Here is a 22,500-nt window from a genome sequence, read left to right as displayed (position 1 = left end):
TGCACTGGCGCCCTCCCGCCTGCAGGTGTCGCTCTGCTCCACAAGCGCAGTCCCAGAGGACAGACTGAGGAATGCAGGCATTAGACAGGCTATTTTTCTTCCAGAGGCCCCCAAAAACAGCCCCGTCCCACCCCGTGCTGAGCTGCTCAGCGTGTCCAGCGTGTCCCTGATTGAAGGGTGGGGGGGGGGGGGGCAGGGAGCACAGACACATGGTGCTCAGGCCTTTCTGAGCTGTTTCTCAGGCTGATTGCAGGCGTGTCACACGTGCACATGTACGTACTGGAATGTGTTACAGGCCCTCTGGAGAAGGGCTGGAGATGCAGGCTTCTGAACGCTCGGTGCTGATTGGCTGGGTAGCTGGCCTGTGCGTGGTTTATCTAACAGGCTGCACTGGCCTGGCACACTGCGCTGCCCTGGTGAGGAAGCACATGACCCAGCGCGTCCCCCGGGCTTGTACTCCCAGAGTTCTCAGGGGCGCACACCGCCAGATTGGGCTGGGTTATCTTATCCATCAGTAAGGTACCGGGCTGCACTGAGAGGCCTGTGAGCGCTGGAGCCACTGCACTGCAGTGTAGTCTGCCTCGTAGTGCCGCGTCTGTAGTTATTTTAGTCTGCGCGCTTGTTGTGTTTTACTCCTCTCTGTTGGTCTTGGTCCCTCGGTTTCAGACGGCGTTTTTGGAAGCTGTAGGCAAATATATCCTTGGAGCTCGTTCTAATTGTGGTTCTCCCGGTGACAGGGTTCAGTCTGCATAATTCATAAGTGTGTGTGTCTACAAATCACTCCCGATGACGGCGAGCCTCCACGCTCGCACGCAGTGGCATTGAGGGGCAGTGTGCAGATGGCTGTTTCCAGGCTGCTGTTTGTTTTCCAGTCCGTTACCTGAAGATCAGAGGAAACGTGCTGCATGCTACGTGCTACAAACTGCAGGGAGTCTGAAGACAAAGGCCTCTGAATTTGAGTCCGTTTTTACAGTGTTTTTTTTTTTTGTCATAGTATTATATTTTTTACCCAGGAATTGTGTTTTTCCGGATCTCAGCTCACCGCTCAGACTAAAACCGGAAAAAGGTTTCCGTTGGATGAAACAAAACAAAAATTCTGTTTGCTAAGAGCGCAGGTTTGCCCTGTTTTGGGCGGCCTTGTCCAGATGCACAGCCTCTGTTGTGTGCTTTTTGAGGTGTCACGCTGCACCCTTTGGGCTGAACAGGGCAGTAATGCAGTTCAGCAGAACGGTTTCACACAAAAATGGGGCTTGAGCTCAGTGTCCCTGCAGGACGGTGTGCTTCTGCAGGAGGGAGGTGTGATATTTTTAGCACAGCGACACCTTTCTTCACCGTCCCACGCGTTAGCCTGTGTTAGCCGTGTAGCCCATTAGCATCATAGGTAGCAGCAGCTAGCCCAGCTGCCCTGCTTGTAGTACAGAGCAGTGTGTATCGCATTTACACAGTGGCCATAATCCATCTGGTGCTTGTCCCGAGTCTTTTTCTATCTACAGAGCGTGTCTCTGTATTTATACTGCGTGTTATTCCTCTGATAAATTTGTATGTTAATTTCCAAGGAGGACAAAATGTCAGCAAAGAGAGGGAAACCAACGTGTGGGGAATTAACCCGGGTAAACGCAAGGCCTGGCGTGGATCCTTCCTGGAAAATAGGCCCCATCTCCACAGAAGCCCCCGAGACCTTGCCTGATGGTGCACGGCCCAGACCTGCCCAGACCTGCTCGTTATGGCTGTTAGCGCGTTTGTGCCGTGAGTGTCCTCATCAGGCTCGTAAACGGGCCGCGGGCTTTCAGGCGTTCTGGGTTAAGAGCTCAGAGAAATGGCTGCCCTGGCCCTCGGTCTCCTGCGACTTCGTGTGACGGCTCAGTTTGTGTGGTCGCCCGACGTGCGCTTGTGAGCAAAGGCGTTTCCTGGAGCGGCGTGTGTGCGGCGTGTGTGTGGCGTGTGTGCGGCGTGTGTGCGGCGTGTGTGCGGCGTGTGTGCGGCGTGTGTGCGGCGTGTGTGCGGCGTGTGTGCGGCGTGTGTGCGGCGTGTGTGCGGCGTGTGTGCGGCGTGTGAGCGGCGTGTGTGCGGCGTGTGTGCGGCGTGTGAGCGGCTAAGAGCGCGAGCGGCGTCTCTGAGACACGGGATCACCCCCAGCGCTTCTGCTCTTATTTATCTGATAACCATGCAGATCCATCCTGTTAAATAAACGCTAAATAATAATCACGATCATAATAAATGCCTCTCTTGTGCTTTTTGGAAATACTTCCTGGGACAGATGTGTGTGTTTGCTAAAAATTTCACTGCAGCAGGGACCTAATTATTTCATAATCCAGTCTTCTGTGACAGAGCTAACAACCCAACACAAGCTGGGTTCTTTCTGTCACACTGAATGTTAACTTGTGAAAGATCAGTGTGTGCGTTTCTGTAGCTCAGTGCTTTATGCTGAGTATAATGAGGCAGGATGGTCTGTTCAGCCATTAAGCTCAGAATCAGAATGGCTGCCCTAATGGTGCAGCGGTAGGATATGCAAGAATAATGTGTGTGTGGACGTGCTTCCTGTGTGTGTGAGCTTGTGTGTGTGTGTGTGTGTGTGTGAGTGAGCCTGTGTGTGTGTGTGTGAGCTTGTGTGTGTCGGGGCGTGTGTGTGTGTGTGAGCTTGTGTGTGTGGGAGCGTGTGTGTGTGAGTGAGCTTGTGTGTGTGGGAGCTTGTGTGTGTGTGTGTGTGTGTGTGAGCGTGTGTGAGCCGGCGTGTTCACAGTCGTGATTGTAGCCGTCACGCTACACGCGTGTGAGAGTGCGGGGGGGGGGGCCCTGTGGCGTTCCTGGTGCCGCAGAACTCAGCCCCCGTGTCCTGGCGGGCGCTCAGCGGAGAAACGTGCGGCTGATACCAGCTCCCCCCCCCGCCCCCCCCCTTCCCGAGGAGCACCCAGCCGACGCAGCTGCGCTCGCGACCGTGTGACAGCTGCATAATGAAGCTCTGTGATATGCAGAGCAGCGCTGACTGCAGCCTGTGAAATGTACTGCACCGATACTGCGCATTTACAACTGCACTGCAGTGTGTGTGTTACACAGCTGTGCTGCAGTGTGTGTGTGTTACACAGCTGTGCTGCAGTGTGTGTGTGCTACACAGCTGTGCTGCAGTGTGTGTGTGCTACACAGCTGTACTGCAGTGTGTGTGTTACACAGCTGTGCTGCAGTGTGTGTGTGCTACACAGCTATGCTGCAGTATGTGTGTGTGTTACACAGGGCTGTACTGCAGTGTGTGTGTGCTACACAGCTGTGCTGCAGTGTGTGTGTGTTACACAGGGCTGTGCTGCAGTGTGTGTGTGTGTTACACAGCTGTGCTGCAGTATGTGTGTGTGTTACACAGCTGTGCTGCAGTATGTGTGTGTGTTACACAGCTGTGCTGCAGTATGTGTGTGTGTTACACAGGGCTGTACTGCAGTGTGTGTGTGTGTTACACAGGGCTGTGCTGCAGTGTGTGTGTGCTACACAGCTGTGCTGCAGTGTGAAGTGTGCTACACAGCTGTGCTGCAGTGTGTGTGTGTGTTACACAGGGCTGTACTGCAGTGTGTGTGTGCTACACAGCTGTGCTGCAGTGTGTGTGTGTGTTACATAGGGCTGTACTGCAGTGTGTGTGTGTTACACAGTGCTGTGATGCAGTGTGTGTGTGTTACAAGCTGACTGCAGTTGTGTGTGTACAAGCTGTGCTGCAGTGTGTGTGGTTACACAGCTGTCTGCAGTGTGTGTGTTACACAGGGCTGTGCTGCAGTGTGTGTGTGTTACACAGGGCTGTACTGCAGTGTGTGTGTGCTACACAGCTGTGCTGCAGTGTGTGTGTGTTACACAGCTGTGCTGCAGTGTGTGTGTGTTACACAGCTGTGCTGCAGTGTGTGTGTGTTACACAGCTGTGCTGCAGTGTGTGTGCTACACAGCTGTGCTGCAGTGTGAAGTGTGCTACACAGCTGTGCTGCAGTGTGTGTGTGTTACACAGCTGTACTGCAGTGTGATGTGTGCACAGACCCAGCTGCAGCAGCATGCTGGCACTCAGGTTGGGTAAAAGGCAGGCGCTTTGCTGATGGCTGTGTCTCCCCCTGCAGGCCGTTCCTGGTACTGCCGCCGCTGATGGAGTGGATCCGCGCGGCGGTGGCGCATGCAGAGCACCGGCGCAGCTTCTCTGTGGACAGCGACGACGTGCGGCAGGCCGCCCGCCTGCTCCTGCCGGGGGTGGACTGCGAGCCGCGCCAGCTCAGGTACGCCCCCCCACAACCCCCTCAGAAACCAGCCCCCGCTTCTGCCCAAAAACCGACCCCCGCAGTCTTACACTGAGCAGCAGAGATGAGGGCTAGCTCGGGGACACTGGGACTGTCAGTGCTAACGGCTTCTGGTAAAATACATAACTGCTAGGTCATATGTGCAATGTGATTATTATTATTAGTATTTGTATTATTATTATTGTTATTGCTGTTTTTACAGTGCTACATTGTTATATTATTATATTATGTTGTATAATTATAGTACTGTTATATATTGCAGTCATATAGCATCTTTAACACACTATCCAGTCACCACCTTCAATGGTGGCCAGATCAGTCGCTCCTCAGTGGTTGGTTCTGCCGGGTGGATGACTGGGTCTCTGATTGGTCCCACTGGATGGATGACTGGGTCTCTGATTGGTCCTGCAGGACGGACGACTGCTTCAGCGCTTCGCGCAAGCTGGACGCCGCGTCCACGGAGGCCAAGTTCCTGCAGGACCTGGGGTTCCGCATGCTCAACTGCGGCCGCACCGACCTGGTGAAGCAGGCCGTCAGCCTGCTGGGGCCCGACGGCATCAACAGCATGAGCGAACAGGTACTCACATCTACTGCTCACATCCCTGAGCTGCTCACATCTACTGCTCACATCCCTGCGCTGCTCACATCTACTGCTCACATCCCTGAGCTGCTCACATCTACTGCTCACATCCCTGCGCTGCTCACATCTGCTGCTCACATCCCTGAGCTGCTCACATCCACTGCTCACATCCCTGAGCTGCTCACATCTACTAATGGTGCTGCAGCTGTGTCCATGAGAGAGATTTAGCATATATTACTTCAGCATGAGCCGGGCAGGAGGGGGTGGGCGGGTTGGTTATGTGACACGTTGCCCTGGTGACCTTGCGTGTCTGTGCCGTTGCCTAGGGGATGACCCCGCTCATGTACGCGTGCGTGCGAGGAGATGAGGCCATGGTGCAGATGCTGCTGGATGCGGGAGCGGGCATCAACAGTGAGGTCAGTGGTGGGAGGGGCGGTGTGCGGGGGCGATGTGCCCCCCCCCCGCGTCCCCGTGACTCTTCTGGTCCTAGGGCATGCCTCTGTACAGGATCTTAGATGTGCACCTCCCCTGCCCCCCACCCCCCCGAAACTACAGTAACTCTATTTACACAGCACTAGAGCTAAGCGCAAAGTGCTGTACAGGCGTTCAGAAGTGTGCTAACTGTAAGAACAACCTCACAACGTGCAAATAAAACAACACCAGATAAAAATTTTGCATTAAAAGGGGGAAATGTGTGACAATATATGGGAAAAAATATGGGTAAGTATGCATATATTGGCCACCTTCAGATATTAGAATATATGTCTTATGTACATTACTGTGAGATGTATTTTGTGATAATTGTATTTTTGAAGAAGGCTATATATTTCCAGTAGCATATTTCGGTTCTGTAAGACTGAAAGAAGGAGATGATAATCACATTCAGAGCTCCAGGGGCTCAGGTTTCCAGGGAGATGTTTTTAGGGGAACTGAAGGTCCAGAGGGATCCCGGCTGGAGAGGCTCATGTCCCAGACCCAGATCCGTAACCTGTTGGAACTGTACTGTGTGTGATGTGTGTAACGTGTAAGGTGTGTAATTTGTGTAAAGTGTAATGTGTGTAATGTGTGTAAGATGTGTAATGTGTGTAAGGTGTGTAATGTGTGTAAGATGTGTTACGTGTGTAATGTGTAATGTGGCTTGTCGGTCCCTGTGTCACAGTGTTAACGTTGTGCTATCATTGCGCTAACGTTGCGCTAACGTTGCGCTATCATTGCGCTAACGTTGCGCTATCATTGCGCTAACGTTGCGCTATCATTGCGCTAACGTTGCGCTATCATTGCACTAACGTTGCGCTATCATTGCGCTAACGCTGTGGCAGTGGAACTCGAGGAGTGACTCCGCGACGAAGCTCTGCAGCACTGCCGCTCATTATGACAGCTCTTAAAGTTACATCACTGGGCTTTTAAAGTCGTTATTTAACAGGCTCCTTCTGGATACAGTTAAGCGTGTGTAAATCTCCCAGCCCGATTAGGTCATAAGAATATGAAGGACGGTTTCTAATCTGTGTGATTCACTTTTCAGTAACAGTCTGAATCATGCTTCCTCTGAAGTTCCCGTCCTGCTTAGCAGTAGGCGGCAAGACTTTACTGTAAACGCACACACAGGCCGTCGTGCTGCCTTTGACCTTTGACCTTTGACTTCTGATAGCAGACGACCGCGACGCACACTGCTGGAGCTTCGTTGATGAGTCACCCCTCCCCCAGGCTGCAGCCGCCCCCAGCCCGCCCCCCCAGCCCTCCCAACAGCCCCCTCAGCTGCCCCCACCCCCAGGCTGTGTGGACGCAGCAGACACACACTGCTCCCCCCCCCCGCTGTGTGTGGACACAGCAGAGGCACAGTCTTGGCTGTGTTCACTGTGCTCCAGCTCGGCACAGGCAGGAGGAGGTTGAGCAGTACACAGGCCTGTGCTGGCTGAACCTGCAAGGAGTCCCGCCTGTCCACCTGCCCCCCCCGTGCCCCCCCCGCGCATGCTGTGCGCCCTGGCGTTTTAATGGCTCTATTTCTCTCCTCAACCTTACCTGTGACTTCCCAGGTGCCAAACACAGTACACAAGTACCCCTCAGTTTATCCCGAAACGCGCCAGGGGACCCCTCTCACATTCGCTGTGTTACACGGACACGTCCCTGTCGTGCAGGTAGTGCCAGCCTTCACCTGTGATTCTACTAACTTACAATGCCCTTCTCTTAACTCTGTCACTCTGATTATTATTATGCACAATCATAATAATAATGGCCTTATGTTGTCAGTTCTGTCCTTGATCTTCGGTCGTTTCTCTCTATTTTTGAATGTTGATGTGGGAATTGTATTTCTTTAAAATATAATGGGAGGGACTCTCACCATAAAAAGCCCGTATGGACTGAGTGAGAGCAGCACCAACTACCTGCAGAACCTTCTCACCTTTATTCACCTGGAGTCTGAGAGGCTTCAAAGGGAGCTCAGGTGAACTGCACAGCCCCAGTCAGACTGTGCTCAGAGAGACAGATAGAGAGTTAAAGGTGTTTATGTGCCCTTACCTGTGGGGGGGACACGCCCCTTACACCTGTGAGCTCAGGTGAGTGTAGAAGCCCACATTACCTGCTCTGGAGGGTGCTGGCTGGTCGTCAGTGGAGGGGTTCTGGTGTCAAACCCAGGTGAGCGCCCAGGTTAGGCTAACATTCCACGGGCCTGCTGGGGTCCCAGTCAGAGCCCAGAGGTGTGAGTGCGGTGTGAGCGCCCCCTGCTGTTGGAATCCAGAACGTTCAGCAGTGCTCTGAAATCCGCTGTCGCACCGTTTTCCCCCCCGGAGAGGGAGTTTGAGAGGACAGCAGCGGGGGCCTGTGGTCACACCCCCCCCACGCGGTCACATCGCGGTAGCGTCCTTACGCCAGCACAGCCAGGCTTGTGTTGTGTCAGTCTCCCTGTGTGTGTGTGCTGGGCTCCCGCCCCCCTGAATGAAAAGTGACCCCCCCCCTCTCTTTTTTAGCTGCTGCTGGACGCCCGGGCCAATGTGGAGGGCTCTTTGCAGGACGGGGCTGAGAACTACTCCGAAACTCCTCTACAGTTAGCCTCCGCTGCAGGTACGGCCTGCGCCTCCTTAACACACACACGGTCCGCTCAGTCTCATTAACACACACACGGTCCGCTCAGTCTCATTAACACACACATGCTGTGTTCGGTCTCATTAACACACGTGTTCTGCTGTGTGTTCAGGGAACTTTGAGCTGGTGAGCCTGCTGCTGGAGCGGGGGGCCGACCCCATGATCGGGACCATGTACCGAAACGGCATCTCCAGCGCCCCCCAGGGGGACATGAACTCCTTCAGCCTGGCAGCCGCACACGGACACAGGTAACTTACACACTGCGTACACACACACACACACACACACAGACATGCACACACACACACACACACACACACACTCTCACACACACACACAGACATGCACACACACACACACACACACACAGACACACACTCACACACACACACTCACACTGCGTACACACACACACTCACACTCACACACTCACACTGCGTACCACACACACACTCACACACACACACACACACACACACACACACACACACACACACACACACACACACACACACACACACACACACACACACACACACACAGACAGACATGCACACACACACACACACACACACACACACACACACACACACTCACAGACATGCACACACACACACACACACACACACACACACTCACACTCACACACATGCACACACACACACACACACACACACACACACACACACACACACTCACAGACATGCACACACACACACACACACACACACACACACACACACACACACACTCACACACACACACACACTCACACACACTCACACACACACACACACACACACACTCACACACACACTGCGTACACACACACACTCACACACTCACACTGCGTACACACACACACACACACACTCACAGACATGCACACACACACACTCACACACTGCGTACACACACACACACACTCACAGACATGCACACACACACACGCACACACACACACACACAGACATGCACACACACACACACACACACACTCTCTCTCTCACACACACACACACACACTCACACACACACACACACACTCACAGACCTGCACACACACACACTCTCACACACACACACACACACACACACACACACTCACAGACATGCACACACACACACACACACACACACACACACACACAGACATGCACACACACACACACACACACACAGACATGCACACACACACACACACACACACTCACAGACATGCACACACACACTGTTCCCGTGCCTGAATGTGACGCACCCCTGTCCTGTCCCAGGAACGTGTTCCGGAAGCTGCTGTCCCAGGCGGAGAAGGGGAAGGGGGACGTGCTGTCCCTGGAGGAGATCCTGGCCGAGGGCTCCGAGCTGGGGGGCGCACGCCCCCCCCAGCTCGACACGGCCCGCACAGGCAAGGCCAAACTGCGAGCCCTGCGAGAGGCCATGTACCACAGCGCCGAGCATGGCCACGTGGACATCACCATCGACATCCGCAGCCTGGGTGGGCCTCCCGCACCGCCTCCCCATCGCCTCCCGCACCGCCTCCCCATCGCCTTCCCCATGACCAGCACACTGACGATCCCCCCCCCCCATGACCAGCGCCCTGATGATCGCCCCCCATGGCCTACGCTAACCCCCCACACCTCGCTTTTAATCTCCCTAACATTCAGATGTTCACTTTTTTCCCATGGAGCGTGAGAATGCCAGATGCCTGAGTTTGTGCTGCATGCACTCTAAAGGGGAGATCCCCCATGCTTTAGTTCAGTCCACGTGTTTTTACGTATTCTGATTGTGGTAGCAATTTTACCAAATATTTGCTAGATTACTTTTCATAAATCATAACTGGTTTCTTTTTACAATTCTGTCATGCTAAGCAAAGCCAGTTTTCCAATTGCACTACAGGAGTTTTGGCTTTGAAATACAGTTCCCATCAGGCATTTCACCAATATCTCATAGACATCCTTGTCATTGACTTTGAAAAGATCTGTGGGAGACTGAGGCTAGGGAATTTCTGGAATTGGTTGTGTTTAAAAGAGAGGAGCATGTGGGAATGTGATATTTCCCTAAGCTCATCTCTATGCTGTGTGTGCAGGTTGGGGGTGTGGTTAGAGGCGGGGTTAGGGGCGGGTCTAAGCATGTCTCTGTGCTGTGTGTGCAGGTTGGGGGTGTGGTTAGAGGCGGGGTTAGGGGCGGGTCTAAGCGTGTGTGCTGTGTGTGCAGGTTGGGGGTGTGGTTAGGGGCGGGTCTAAGCGTGTTTGTGCTGTGTGTGCAGGTTGGGGGTGTGGTTAGAGGCGGGGTTAGGGGCGGGTCTAAGCGTGTCTGTGCTGTGTGTGCAGGTTGGGGGTGTGGTTAGAGGCGGGGTTAGGGGCGGGTCTAAGCGTGTCTCTTGCTGTGTGTGCAGGTTGGGGGTGTGGTTAGAGGCGGGGTTAGGGGCGGGTCTAAGCATGTCTCTTGCTGTGTGTGCAGGTGTGCCCTGGACGCTGCACACCTGGCTGGAGTCCCTGCGCACCTGCTTCCTGCAGCACCGCCGGCCTCTGATCCAGGGCCTGCTGAAGGAGTTCAGCTGCATCCAGGAGGAGGAGTACACCGAGGAGCTCATCACCCACGGCCTGCCCCTGCTCTTCCAGATCCTCCAGGCCAGCAAGGTAGAGCTCTTCTGTTTTCACACAAACAGCTGTCCAAATGGCATCATTTAGAAGGAATTAGGAAAACGGCATTCATTTCTCTCATTGTTAGTCTGATTGTTTTGTCCTCTCTCTCTCTCTCTCTCTCTCTCTCTCATTCTCTCTGTCTCTCTCTTTCTCTCCTTCTGTCTCTCTCTCTCTCTCGCCCTCTCTCTCTCTCTCATTCTCTCTGTCTCTCTCTTTCTCTCTCTCTCTCCCTCTCTCTCTCTCTCATTCTCTCTCTCTCTCATTCTCTCTGTCTCTCTCTCTCTGTGTTTTTTCTCAGAACGAGGTGATCAGCCAGCAGCTCTCAGTGATCTTCACCCAGTGCTACGGGCCCTACCCTATTCCAAAGCTGACCGAAATTAAGAGGAAGCAGACGTCCCGTTTAGGTAGGCCCTGCACAGGCGGGACAGGGTTACGGCCGCGGGCGCTGTTTTGGGATTTTGCGGTGAACAGACTTTGGAGAGAAGGAGCTCCCCTGGCCCTTATTTACCGGCACTGTTTGCCCATTGCAGGCTCTCTGTTCTGACCTTTAAAACGAAGTGTGATAAACATTGTGATAAACATTTCCTCATTTGTGCTCTTTAATGGGTCATGTATAATGGCAGTCAAGCCTGGCATCATGAGGGCTAAAATGAGGCCGTGCCTGACCCTGATGAAGCGTTTGCTTGAAGGCTCAGCTGTTTCAGAGGGTTGTCTGGGCGTGGTGATGATGGGCTCTTATTACGCACTGTATAAAATGTCCTTCTCCTGTTTCAGATCCCCACTTCCTGAACAACAAGGAGATGTCTGACGTGACCTTCCTGGTGGAAGGGAAGCCTTTCTACGCCCACAAGGTTCTGCTCTTTACCGCCTCCAACAGGTGAGCTTTGAGCGGTGCAGCGCTGTGCCTGCATGGGTAACTCCAGTCCAGGAGGGGGCGCTGTGTCTGGCTGAATGTGGCTAGTGTGTTCAGGTGTCTGCAGGGAGGGCAGTGTAGTGTAGGGTTTGTGTACTGGGCTCGTGACTCTGTGTAGTTTATGAAGAGCTGAATCAGAACACAGGTCTTTTAAATGGCTGGAGGAAAGGGAATAGTCATGGGTGGTGTATCCTCAGGGCTGCTGTGTATCACATTAACATTACTGAGGTTGGCGATTCAGGGAATGTAATCAAGCACTCGAATCCACGTATTGATGATCGATGCGGCTTGTCCTTCAGGATGTATTGATTAGGCATGTCTGCTTTTCTCCCGCTCTTCCTCGCCTCTCCAGGTTTAAGCTGCTCCTCTCAAACAGACCTGCTGCGGAAAACACCTGCATTGAAATCAGCCACGTCAAGTACAACATATTCCAGGTAAAACGGGGAATGTTCATTCAGAGAAGTCTGTGACATCACAGATGCCTGTTCTGGAATGAGAATGAATCCACTGTTATTGCACTCATGAGTAACGAGGCAACGTGTAGAAACCCTGAAATTGTGTATTCCTCATTTGAAAATATGGTGATACGTGTGTGAAGCCTGGCTGTCTGAGAGAACAGAGAGCATGTTCAGGGTCCAGTTAAAATCCCTGGGGTTGTGGTAAAGGCCAAGACTTGGGCACACTCCACAGGTGCACTAGCTTTTTTGACTGAAGAGCTAGCGCTGATAAAGCATCATTAAAAAGCACTTACAGTCTGTCAGGGCTTATTGTGTATGACATTTTTAAAACCAAAGACTTCAGCAACTTTTTCAATACATGGATGCTTTAATACATTTACATTTTCATGCTTTCTTTCTGCCAGCGGTTATGTGGGGTCAGCTGGAACAGGCAGTGACCGTGGCGGGGCGGGGGGGGGGAGAGGGCGGGGGGGGGGGTGTACAGCGTTAAGGACCTGAGTCTGTATCCTCACTGGAGTCTGAGAGGAAGCTCTGCTATCGAAAGGCAGAATGTAAAATACTCCCAGTGATAAAGCTGCCTTAAAGGACTCCACACACACAGTGTGCCCAACAGATTCATTAAATGGTGATGATAGTGATGAAGATGCTGAGAGTGGTGATGAGGATGATGATGGTGGTGGTGATGATGACGAAGGTGCCTCTGTGTTGCAGCTGGTGATGCAGTATCTGTACTGTGGAGGAACAGAATCACTGCACATTAGGAACACAGAGATTATGGAGGTGAGGTTCGGAACTAAAGTGATTTACCCAAATGAGCTCAGTTTGAGTGTGTGGTGTGACTAAGCTGAGTGTAGGTGTGATTGAGCTGACTGTAGGTGTGACTGAGTGTAGGTGTGATTGAGCTGACTGTAGGTGTGACTGAGTGTAGGTGTGATTGAGCTGACTGTAGGTGTGACTGAGTGTAGGTGTGATTGAGCTGACTGTAGGTGTGACTGAGTGTAGGTGTGATTGAGCTGACTGTAGGTGTGACTGAGTGTAGGTGTGATTGAGCTGACTGTAGGTGTGACTGAGTGTAGGTGTGATTGAGCTGACTTAGGTGCTGAGTGAGTGTGATTGAGCTGACTTAGGTGTGACTGAGTGAGTGATTGAGCTGACTAGGTGTGACTGAGTGTAGGTGTGATTGAGCTGACTGTAGGTGTGACTGAGTGTAGGTGTGACTCGGCTCACCCTGTGTGTTCTCCTGTGCTTACAGCTTCTTTCTGCTGCTAAATTCTTCCAACTGGAAGCCCTCCAGAGACACTGTGAGATCATCTGCTCCAAGAACATCAACACTGAGACCTGTGTGGAGATATACAACCACGCCAAGGTTTGTCCTGATCACATGACCAGAGTTCAGGCTCCAGCCTGCCCCCATGTGGAGGCTCTTGGGTATTTACTGTTGAGCTGGGTGCGAGCCAGTGCTGCTGCAGTCTGTCATTCCTCTCCCCCCTTGCTCTCACTCTCTCTCTCTCAGTTCCTGGGGGCGAGTGAGCTTGCGGCCTATATTGAAGGCTACTTCCTGAAGAACATGGTGGTGCTGATTGAGGTGGAGGCCTTCAAACAGCTGCTGTACGACATCCCGGTGGAGGCGCCCGTGACCAGCGTCCTGCAGGACCTGGAGAAGACCCTGGCCACCCGCATCCAGTCCATACACCTGTCCTCCTCCAAGGGCTCCATAGTGTGAGCTGGAGCCCGGACCCGGATTGGAGCTGAGCTGGAGCTGGAGCTGAGCTGGAGCTGGAGCCAGACCGACGCACAGCATTCCCACAGCCGACCCATCTCCTCCAGGGACACATGCATTCCGCAGGCCCCAGTAGCGCCCATGCACTGGTGCGGGAATGCTGTAGGAATGTTGTGGGAATGCTATGGGAACGCTGTGGGAATGCTATGCAGCTCAGATCGGCTATGAAAAAAAAAACACAGAACTCTTATCCATTTGCTTCCTGATCTGTCGCCAAGGCATATTCCAAACGATCCCCATCAGGCCACGAGACCATCCGCTTGGCTGTGTACTCGGGCGACATCTTCTGTTTTTTTGTTCGTTTTGTTAGTCTGTTTGTTTTCATTGTTTATACTGTATTGCCAGTGTTTCAGTGGCGTTTTACTTCATGGAGATTGGCCAAACTAACAATATGCAGAACTGGTACATGCTAATCAAGGTCATGTATCGAGTCAGTGACATAAATGTCTAAACTTCACCAATTGGTGGAGGAGCTGTTGCTGGCGAGTGACTGGAGGGCCTCAACACGGACTGCAAAGATGTTTTTTAATTGCCTGTTGTAAAACGGTTAGGGTGCCCCTGCAGAGAAGAGTTCCTGATTGACAGGAAGCAGGGAAAAGTTATCGGACTGAAGTTTTTTTCTGCACGAGTCCACAGTAGCCAGTTTTTAGCAGCTGTGACCATGTTGTGTCCTGACTCTTTTGACACCTCAGTGTGACATCATACCCACTCTTTGTGACATCACAGTGCATGTGAAAACTTTTGATACCTTTTATCCTGCTCAGCCAATTCATTTCTCAGCTTAAGCCCATTCTTTCCCACTGTGGTTACACAGATGACTGTCAGAGACTCCTGGGAACATTCAGCATGCTGTACTCTCTTACTGTTAATTCTGGGAGGTTGCTGAGGCTCCTTAGCACCTCTTTGTGACGTATTAATTTGCCTGAGTAGGTAAAGATGCCAAACATTGTACAAGACATTGCTAACCTGCTTGCTTGGCTGTGGTGAAAATTGTGTCCAAGTGAACAGCACGCTCCTGTATCCCCCATTTTGTTTTAGAGTACTGGCACCATGCGTCCGTGTTTTAACCCCCCCCCCCAAAGCTGAGCTAGCGTACAGTGTGCCACGCACAGTAGCCCTCTGATGGTGGAACCCCCCCCCCCTTTGCGGCAAGATCCAGAGTTATAACCCAGCAGGTTTCACTCTCATGCACTAATCGTTCCCCAGATCAGTCTCTGAGTTCAGTGTGCCAGTTTCCTGTAGTTTCGCTGTGTCACGTGTACTCAGACACCTTCAGCGCGCAGGGCTGTCCGTGCGAGGAAGGCTGGGCCCTTTATAATATTTATAAAGCAGGGGGCTCAGATGCAGAGGGACCCCACCTGAGAGGAGTGTGACCCAGCGCCAGCAGGAAGGAGGTGTAAATATTTGGTATAAATCAGAAGCGTGGTTCCTGTGAGCTCACCTGTACATACGCGCCTGCTTCCTGCTTCCTGCTTCCTGGTTGCTGATGCTGCTGCTGTACAAAGCTGTGCTCTCACCCTGCGCCAGACCCCCACTGGATGTTACCTGTGTGATCTTTGCTCGTCTGTTTCTAGATTTGTCCGTCTGTCAGCCATACCAATTCTGAGAAGGTGGCGTAATGCTGTCTATTAAAAAAGAAAAAAAAGAAACAGTCTTGGTACTGCCAACCTGAGTCCCTCACTGTCTCAGCACAGCATGAACTCCAGATGTTTAGAGGGGGCGCCTGACTCACTTGGACAGGCTGTGTGGATTAATGCTGTGATGATCATCGTTTCCAGACATTGTGAACTCACATGTAGATAACTGTATGATATGTATGACTGAATATGTATGTCCACTATATAGATACCATATATTTATATCTGTTTCCATGGAAATCCCAATCTTATATATATAAAACATTGTGGGGTGTCTTGAATTGCAAATTACAAGAATATAAAAGAAGTTTTGAGCAACATTTGAGCATGTTATTTTGATTGTGTATTAAAGTGTGTGCCTGCAGGCTTGGCACAAACCTGTAGCGGACACCTCACTTGGACCCTTCCAGAATATGACACATTTGAGAAGTCAAATCCCTGCATCTGTGGAAGCTTCAGGTATATCCAGAGTTCATGTTTAATACACAGAGTGTTGCAGTAATATTTAGGCTGTAGGTTGAATCTCCCCTCCGCCTCAGAAAATTAATTTCAAATAATATAATCTAAATAATGAAAATGTGAACCTGTACTGTAGTACTTTATGACTTGTACGTTTGTAAATCTGTGACATTTTGAGCAATTGTGTGATGTCACTAATGTCACAACCATAACTACTGTTCCTGCTTCACCTCCTGTACAAACACCTCTGAAGGTTGGGTGAATACAAGCGTACATTTAGCAGTGCAACTCAAACAGATGATGAGACTATGCAGCACTTCATGTGATGGAGTAGTAGAAAAAATATATTCTGCCGACTCTATTAAATTTTATTCTGAAATGACCTTTGAGAACTACAGTATATCGCCTTTAATAACATACAAGAGCCACCGAGATGCGTTATGTATCATGATTTCAGTAAACCCCACGTTGTCTTGGTTAGAACTACTATATAATTAACTCATTTGCGTGTGAAAAAGGCGTTTTGTCCATTATAAGCGCAACAAAGATTTAAGAGAAATGTGTGAATTTCAAATGGTTTCTACATTCTTTGGAACAACAAAGCACATCATGTCGTGTGCTCTCAGTATAGAGCACATGAAACGATAGTAGTAGTAGAGCTACAGTCGCCGTTTCTTATATCTCCCGTTCGTAGCTGATTGCGCCGAAGGTGATTAGCCCTAGCCTAGCCTTCCGGGTAGTTCCATTAGCTTTAATGGGTCGGTTATTTGTGTAATGGTGCAATCTCACAGTTTCCCACATGAGGGCGCTAATAGACCTACAGTCACCAGTTCGTATATATTTATACTGTATTCTCTCAATTTCGACAGGAGGGCGCCAATAGACTTACAGTGCACAGAAACTCTTAACTGACTTACAGTTACGTCGTTTTACTCATAGTAACTTCGTTTTTTGAGTCGTGTCAAGTAAAATCACACATTTATTTGGATGTGTATTATGGGTATAACTGGGTTAAAAATATGACTGTCAACCCCTTAGATTAATATAAAAAGGTATTCTCGCTAGTAGAGCTACAGTCGCCGTTTCTTATATCTCCCGTTTGTAGCTGATTGCGCCGAAGGTGATTAGCCCTAGCCTAGCCTTCCGGGTAGTTCCATTAGCTTTAATGGGCCGGTTTTTTGTGTAATGGTGTAATCTCACAGTTTCCCACATGAGGGCGCTAATAGACAAAGTCACCGTGTTCATAGTGTATTCTCACAATCGACCACAGGAGGGCGCTAATAGACAAAGTCACCGTGTTTATAGTGTATTCTCACAATCGACCACAGGAGGGCGCTAATAGACAAAGTCACCGTGTTTATAGTGTATTGTCACAGTCTCCCACAGGAGGGCGCTAATAGACAAAGTTACCGTGTTTATAGTGTATTGTCACAGTCTCCCACAGGAGGGCGCTAATAACAAGTCACGTGTTATAGGTATTCTCACATCTCCCACAGGAGGGCGCTAATAGACTTACAGTGCACAGCAACTCTTAACTGACTTACTATGAGTAAAACGACGTAACTGTAACTTCGTTATTGAGTCGTGTCAATTAAAATCACACATTTATTTGGATGTGTATTATGGGTATAACTGGATTAAAAATATGACTGTTAACCGCTTAGTTTAATATATAAAGGTATTCTCGCTAGTAGAGCTACAGTCGCCGTTTCTTATATCTCCCGTTTGTAGCTGATTACGCCGAAGTTGATTAGCCCTAGCCTAGCCTTCCGTGTAGTTCCATTAGCTTTAATGGGCCGGTTTTTTGTGTAATGGTGTAATCTCACAGTTTCCCACATGAGGGCGCTAATAGACCTACAGTCACCAGTTCGTATATATTTATGTTGTATTCTCTCAATTTCCCACAGGAGGGCGCTAATAGACAAAGTCACCGTGTTTATAGTGTATTCTCACAATCTCCCACAGGAGGGCGCTAATAGACAAAGTCATCGTGTTTAAAGTGAGTTAATTTCTACAGTCTATGGTTAAGTTACGTGTTCATTGAACAGATTATGCAGTTATAGAATTTCACCACTAGAGGGCAGAAATTGAGTAGTGTCCACATTGGGAGTGTCCTATTTTTATTTTATACAGTCTATGGTAGTGTAATCTTCTCGGGAACTATATAAGATTAATTTAACAAACAAGTAGACACTCTTCTTGTGACAATTAGAAAATATAGCCCAATATTCCTTAAAATTCTAACGATATTTGATTTTAGGGAATGCAGATAATGCAGTTATAAAATTTCACCACGAGAGGGCAGCATTTAATCAGAAGCGCATGTTCAGTTATGTTGCTTGTTAATTGAGCAAATAATGCAGTTATAAAATTTCACCACGAGATAGCAGCATTTAATAAGAAGCGGTCGTTCATTGAGCAAATAATGTAGTTGTAGAATTTCGCCACTAGAGGGCAGAAAACGAGTAGTGGTCGGTAGTGGTGCTCATAGACATATGTACATGTCTATGGTGATTCTTGAGCAGATAATGTAATTATAGAACTTAACCACGAGAGGACAGCATTTGGTAATTTCGAATATTTTACAGTCTGTAAATCCAGTTTTTGTTTGTCTACCTGTGACATCAGGGGTCACTGGTAGACAACTGGGGTACCGCCTCCATCAACGCACCTGCGCCCATTTTATCGAATAAGACAGGCCTACGAAGCCGGCTGCCAGTTAAGAGTTCCAGTGAAGACATGGAGAGGCAGTTTACCCCAACCAGAACTAGCCCGAAGAAACCCCGCCACGCATCCCAAAAGTGTCACGATTAAAGCTCGTGGGAAAAATCGGTCTGGCGTTTGGTCCGTGGAGAGAACTGAGGGAATTGGAAGGGCTGAAAAGTGTTGGTTCCCTTCTTCTCGGCAGGTAAGCTAAATAGCTAACGCAGCTAAGGCAGCTAACTTTGCTAAAGCAAAACTGAAAAAACTCATTTTGCCTTTTGCGGCCTAACGGTATCTATTATCTCATAAGTGGTGAGTAAATTATGACTTTAGAGCTACTTACTGCATGTGTCTAAAGACGTGAAAAACCAGAAGAACTGGCGTAGTAGCTAGCTAGCAAGCTAGCGTAGTGATGGGTGTCATTTTCCAAGCCATTCCGAAACGTTAGCCTATCTGTACAGGCGTCCTGGTAGCGATAGCTAGTCTAGTTTTGTTGTGCAGTTGTCGAATGTGGCTTGTGTATGTTGAGTTTTCCAACTCTTTTCCATAAATTGTTGTTAGTGTTGCACAGTTAGCCACGTTAGCTTCCAGCAACCTAAACCGAAAACCGTGACAATCCCGGGCCACACAAGACAAATGACTTCTGGCACTCCTGTAGCATTTAAAGTAACTTTGCATGGCTGTAATATATTGCAAAGTTGCTTTATAAATATATCATTCATTAGTTGTCCGACGTAAGACTCGTCGCTTGAATTTTTTTGATGCTGCAATTGGCATCTGACAACTAGCTGGGGGGATGTGGATCGAGAGCATCTCAGGATGTATGTCATGTTTTGGGTTGAGTTTGCAGTTGTCCCTTTTGGACATTAGATGGCGGTGGAAATAGCGAATCGCCCCTTGAATTTTTTTCCATTTTAAATTATTTGGAATGCTTTGCACACCAAATATGCCATTAAATTAACAGAGGACACTTATGAACTGGAAGCCATTAAACTTCTAGAAAGCTTGACCAATACATGTAGCGTCCTAAATGAGCAGTAATGGGCTATCGCTACATGATGTTCTCTCAGACTAGCGTCATATGTGAGAAATCCAAACAAGGGCAGGGAACGCAGTGCCTTATCCTCCCTGCAGGAGGCGCCAGTGCATTTCCTGTATAGAGTGCCACATCAACTTCACACACCTGTGACTAATTAAACTCAGTGTAACTGTTAATCAGATCATTATTTCCGGTATTTGAAACTGCACGATCAAAAAAATAGACACTACATCCACAGAACAATACACAGCCCTGTAAGAATGTGACGCTCCTATTTACATGTCCTTGCTTTTGCAACCTTTAATAATGTTAACATTACTATATTCATTTTAAAACACATTTAGAATGACTGCTGTTCTGTTGGCTAAGTTGGTGGGCACAGTCCCATATGGTTTTTGCAGTTTAATTTATGAATCAATCTCATTAAACAATTTGAAACATATGCAGCATCCATCATTAGTAAATATGAGAACAGTTAAAATCGACCACAAAATTACTCAGACTTGAGACCATCTGAAGTTTGTACTGGTAGTCCACAAACACAGCCCAAAATATCTGGGAAGATTGTGCATGGAAGAATGGTCAGAGATGCCCTCCTTGCATCAGATTTTACAGAATGTATTACCTATTTTTGAAATAATGTTTATCGAAAATTATTGTTATGTAGTTACAAAACTGCATATCTTGTTTTCAATAAAAATCTGAGTGGTTTAATCATTTTAATTCAAATAAACTCTGGCAAATTAAAAATGACAGTAAGAGACATTTTTGAAACCGTATTCATTAAATTATTAATGGACATTAACATATTAATGTACTTTCATTTGGTAATAATAACTTAAAATGTCATTATATTCGCTATAGTTTGGTTACGCAATATTACAGTACATTCAACGTTGAATTCATAAATGCTATTTGCAATATTCTGTACCTTAAATACGACTGTTATTAGTGTGTTTGAGTGTGACATAAATGGAACATTTTTATTTCGGTATTGGATGTTCCCTGGGTTATTTTTTTCTGTTCAGACACCCAAAAATAGCCAAATAAATAAATGAATATCAATATCACTTCAAGTGGCCGGTATTCAACTAGCCTTAGAATTGCTCCTCGCGAGCTCCAGCCGAGCAGGGGCGCGTGCAGTTCTGAGCACTGAGTAAAGACGTCGGTAACTTTCAGTGTTCATTTGTATTTTTAAAGCATTCCAGTTGTGGGACAGATTCTGTTCGTTCTCAAATTTTTCATCATCTGGGAGTGCAGCTGCGTGGGGCTGCAGTAGCGTTTTGTATTCATGTATAAATCAAGGGTTTGAAGAAGGGAGGAAGTAAGTGTTTACTTTTTCAAGGATTAATAGAAACCAGGTGGACTCCACTTCTCTGGTTATTTTCACTTCAAGACACACGGAAAGTAGGCTTGGCTACTACCTTATTTGGACATCAAAAGCCGCAGATGTGTGCGAAATAAACTGCATGCTTTTGGACTCGATAGTTTCTCCTCCTGTTGTTTACGGAGCTAAAACTCGGCATGGGGCCGGCTGGAGCTTTCCTGTCAAAGCGCAGCGCCGTGTGATCATCGGCAGTCATGAGGCTCCGCTACCCGGAGTGGTTTTAATCTGGAGCCTCGCTTCCCCTGACGTGGAAAACCTTTGCCTGCTCCAGTCTCTGCGGTATTCCTGGTTGTGAAACTGCGCCTGGATGTTGGCGCACACTGATCCAACTGATTACATTTAATTTCCGGAGCGCGTTTGTGTTGGAAACTTGGAAACTATGCTTGTTTTTATGGATTTACTCATCTCAAATTTTCTTTATGATGAAATCGCTGACATGGATATAGTTATTTACTTTACTAAACATTTTTATCTGTTTTAAGTAGACACCCCAAAACGGTACTGGAGACCGTTTAAGCGTAGCATGAAACTTGGGCATCTAGTCGTCCCGCCGCTGCCTAACTTTCAGAAGTGCGCTTTTAGTCCAAATACCTTTCCTATCACTTTTTAACGGTTTCTCGCCGTGCGCTCGAGCGGGATGCGGGGTCGAAGCCAACATTCCAAATGATATGCCGCTTGTCCGGAACCTTCAAAGCTGCAAGAGAAGCGGGGATGTTCTGTCGGCAGCTTTGGACGCTCCGCCGTCGCTGTTGTCCGCGTTCAGTGCTGCTCGTAGGAGTTGCGTTATGCCTCGTCTACCAGACCCTGGCGGTCGCCCGGAGTCGGTTGAAGGCTAGCCCTACCGTCTCTACCCTGCCGAACAAGTCAACGGAGCCTGTCGAACAGTTTGGGCAGTTATTGATCAAACACCCAGAGCGCCTTAATTCTGTGATTGGAGCTTTGAAAAACGAATCATCAAATGTGAGTGTTGATGCATGTTTTTTTTAATGCATGCAGGTTTTATATATTTGTCCATTTTAAAACCAGTTGCCCTAGTTAAATTTTCATACTATAAAACTTCACTGTAAGATGTAAAACTTCATAGACCCTCTGATTTCTAGTATTCTGTGTTTTGAGACTTGGTTAGTGCATCATGGTTGACATTCACCTTCTGCAAGTGTCTCCACAGGCTAAGGTAGCTCAGCGTGCGTCATGTTTATTAATGTGGTTTACTGCACGGTCCAGCCCTTCCCATCAGCCCAGTCACCTTGGTCTTCACCAGTGCACGACCGTAGGGAGGATTCATCCATTAAGAATAGAAAATAGAAGTGGTTCACTGAAAGTCGGGAGTAAATTTGTTCTTGCGTGCCTGTGTTTTATGGAAGTATTTTTGGAAGTGAAGTTCAAGGCTATGTGTGGATTGGCCCAGAGGAGGGGGGCACGTGTGCCAGAAGCGCGCCGGGGGGGGGGGGGGTTATTTACAGAGTACGCCTCATTCTCTGCCCTGACAGAATGTTAAGCACCTGTGAGACAAACCGTTTGCATCTGACAGGTTTTTTCTCAACCTTAATTATCCCAATACTCCA

The 22,500-nt window shown here is 48.9% G+C and overlaps 2 protein-coding genes across 5 annotated transcripts in view; both read left to right on the top strand.

Annotated features, from left to right (window-relative positions):
• btbd11b (BTB (POZ) domain containing 11b) overlaps positions 1 to 15,667 on the top strand; it is a 16,841-nt gene extending 1,174 nt beyond the window's left edge. Inside the window, exons 2-15 of one of the 2 annotated variants that reach the window (XM_064318575.1) lie at positions 4,083 to 4,235; positions 4,668 to 4,833; positions 5,163 to 5,252; positions 6,870 to 6,971; positions 7,800 to 7,893; positions 8,027 to 8,162; positions 9,189 to 9,409; positions 10,375 to 10,553; positions 10,858 to 10,963; positions 11,334 to 11,436; positions 11,825 to 11,906; positions 12,642 to 12,710; positions 13,183 to 13,296; positions 13,444 to 15,667. In XM_064318575.1, coding sequence (XP_064174645.1) covers positions 4,083 to 4,235; positions 4,668 to 4,833; positions 5,163 to 5,252; positions 6,870 to 6,971; positions 7,800 to 7,893; positions 8,027 to 8,162; positions 9,189 to 9,409; positions 10,375 to 10,553; positions 10,858 to 10,963; positions 11,334 to 11,436; positions 11,825 to 11,906; positions 12,642 to 12,710; positions 13,183 to 13,296; positions 13,444 to 13,653 — 1,825 coding nt within the window. In that variant the 3' untranslated portion in view covers positions 13,654 to 15,667. The remainder of the gene's footprint in view (positions 1 to 4,082; positions 4,236 to 4,667; positions 4,834 to 5,162; positions 5,253 to 6,869; positions 6,972 to 7,799; positions 7,894 to 8,026; positions 8,163 to 9,188; positions 9,410 to 10,374; positions 10,554 to 10,857; positions 10,964 to 11,333; positions 11,437 to 11,824; positions 11,907 to 12,641; positions 12,711 to 13,182; positions 13,297 to 13,443) is intronic. The other variant, XM_064318576.1, reaches the window with a different exon arrangement.
• A 5,030-nt stretch (positions 15,668 to 20,697) lies between these two features.
• Positions 20,698 to 22,500, top strand: part of cped1 (cadherin-like and PC-esterase domain containing 1) — a 37,565-nt gene continuing 35,762 nt past the window's right edge. For 2 of the 3 annotated variants that reach the window (XR_010327307.1, XM_064318707.1), the window contains exon 1: positions 20,699 to 21,895. Coding sequence is in view for 2 of the 3 variants with exons in the window: in XM_064318707.1 (XP_064174777.1) it covers positions 21,599 to 21,895 (297 nt within the window). In the remaining variant the exon portion in view is untranslated. Of the gene's footprint in view, positions 21,896 to 22,500 lie in introns of all 3 variants that reach the window. The other variant, XM_064318708.1, reaches the window with a different exon arrangement.

This window comes from Anguilla rostrata, chromosome 19 (assembly GCF_018555375.3).
Source record: "Anguilla rostrata isolate EN2019 chromosome 19, ASM1855537v3, whole genome shotgun sequence".
Lineage (NCBI taxonomy): Eukaryota > Metazoa > Chordata > Actinopteri > Anguilliformes > Anguillidae > Anguilla > Anguilla rostrata.
Note: the sequence above shows the minus strand (reverse complement) of the source record. Positions and strands in the feature narration are given on the sequence as shown.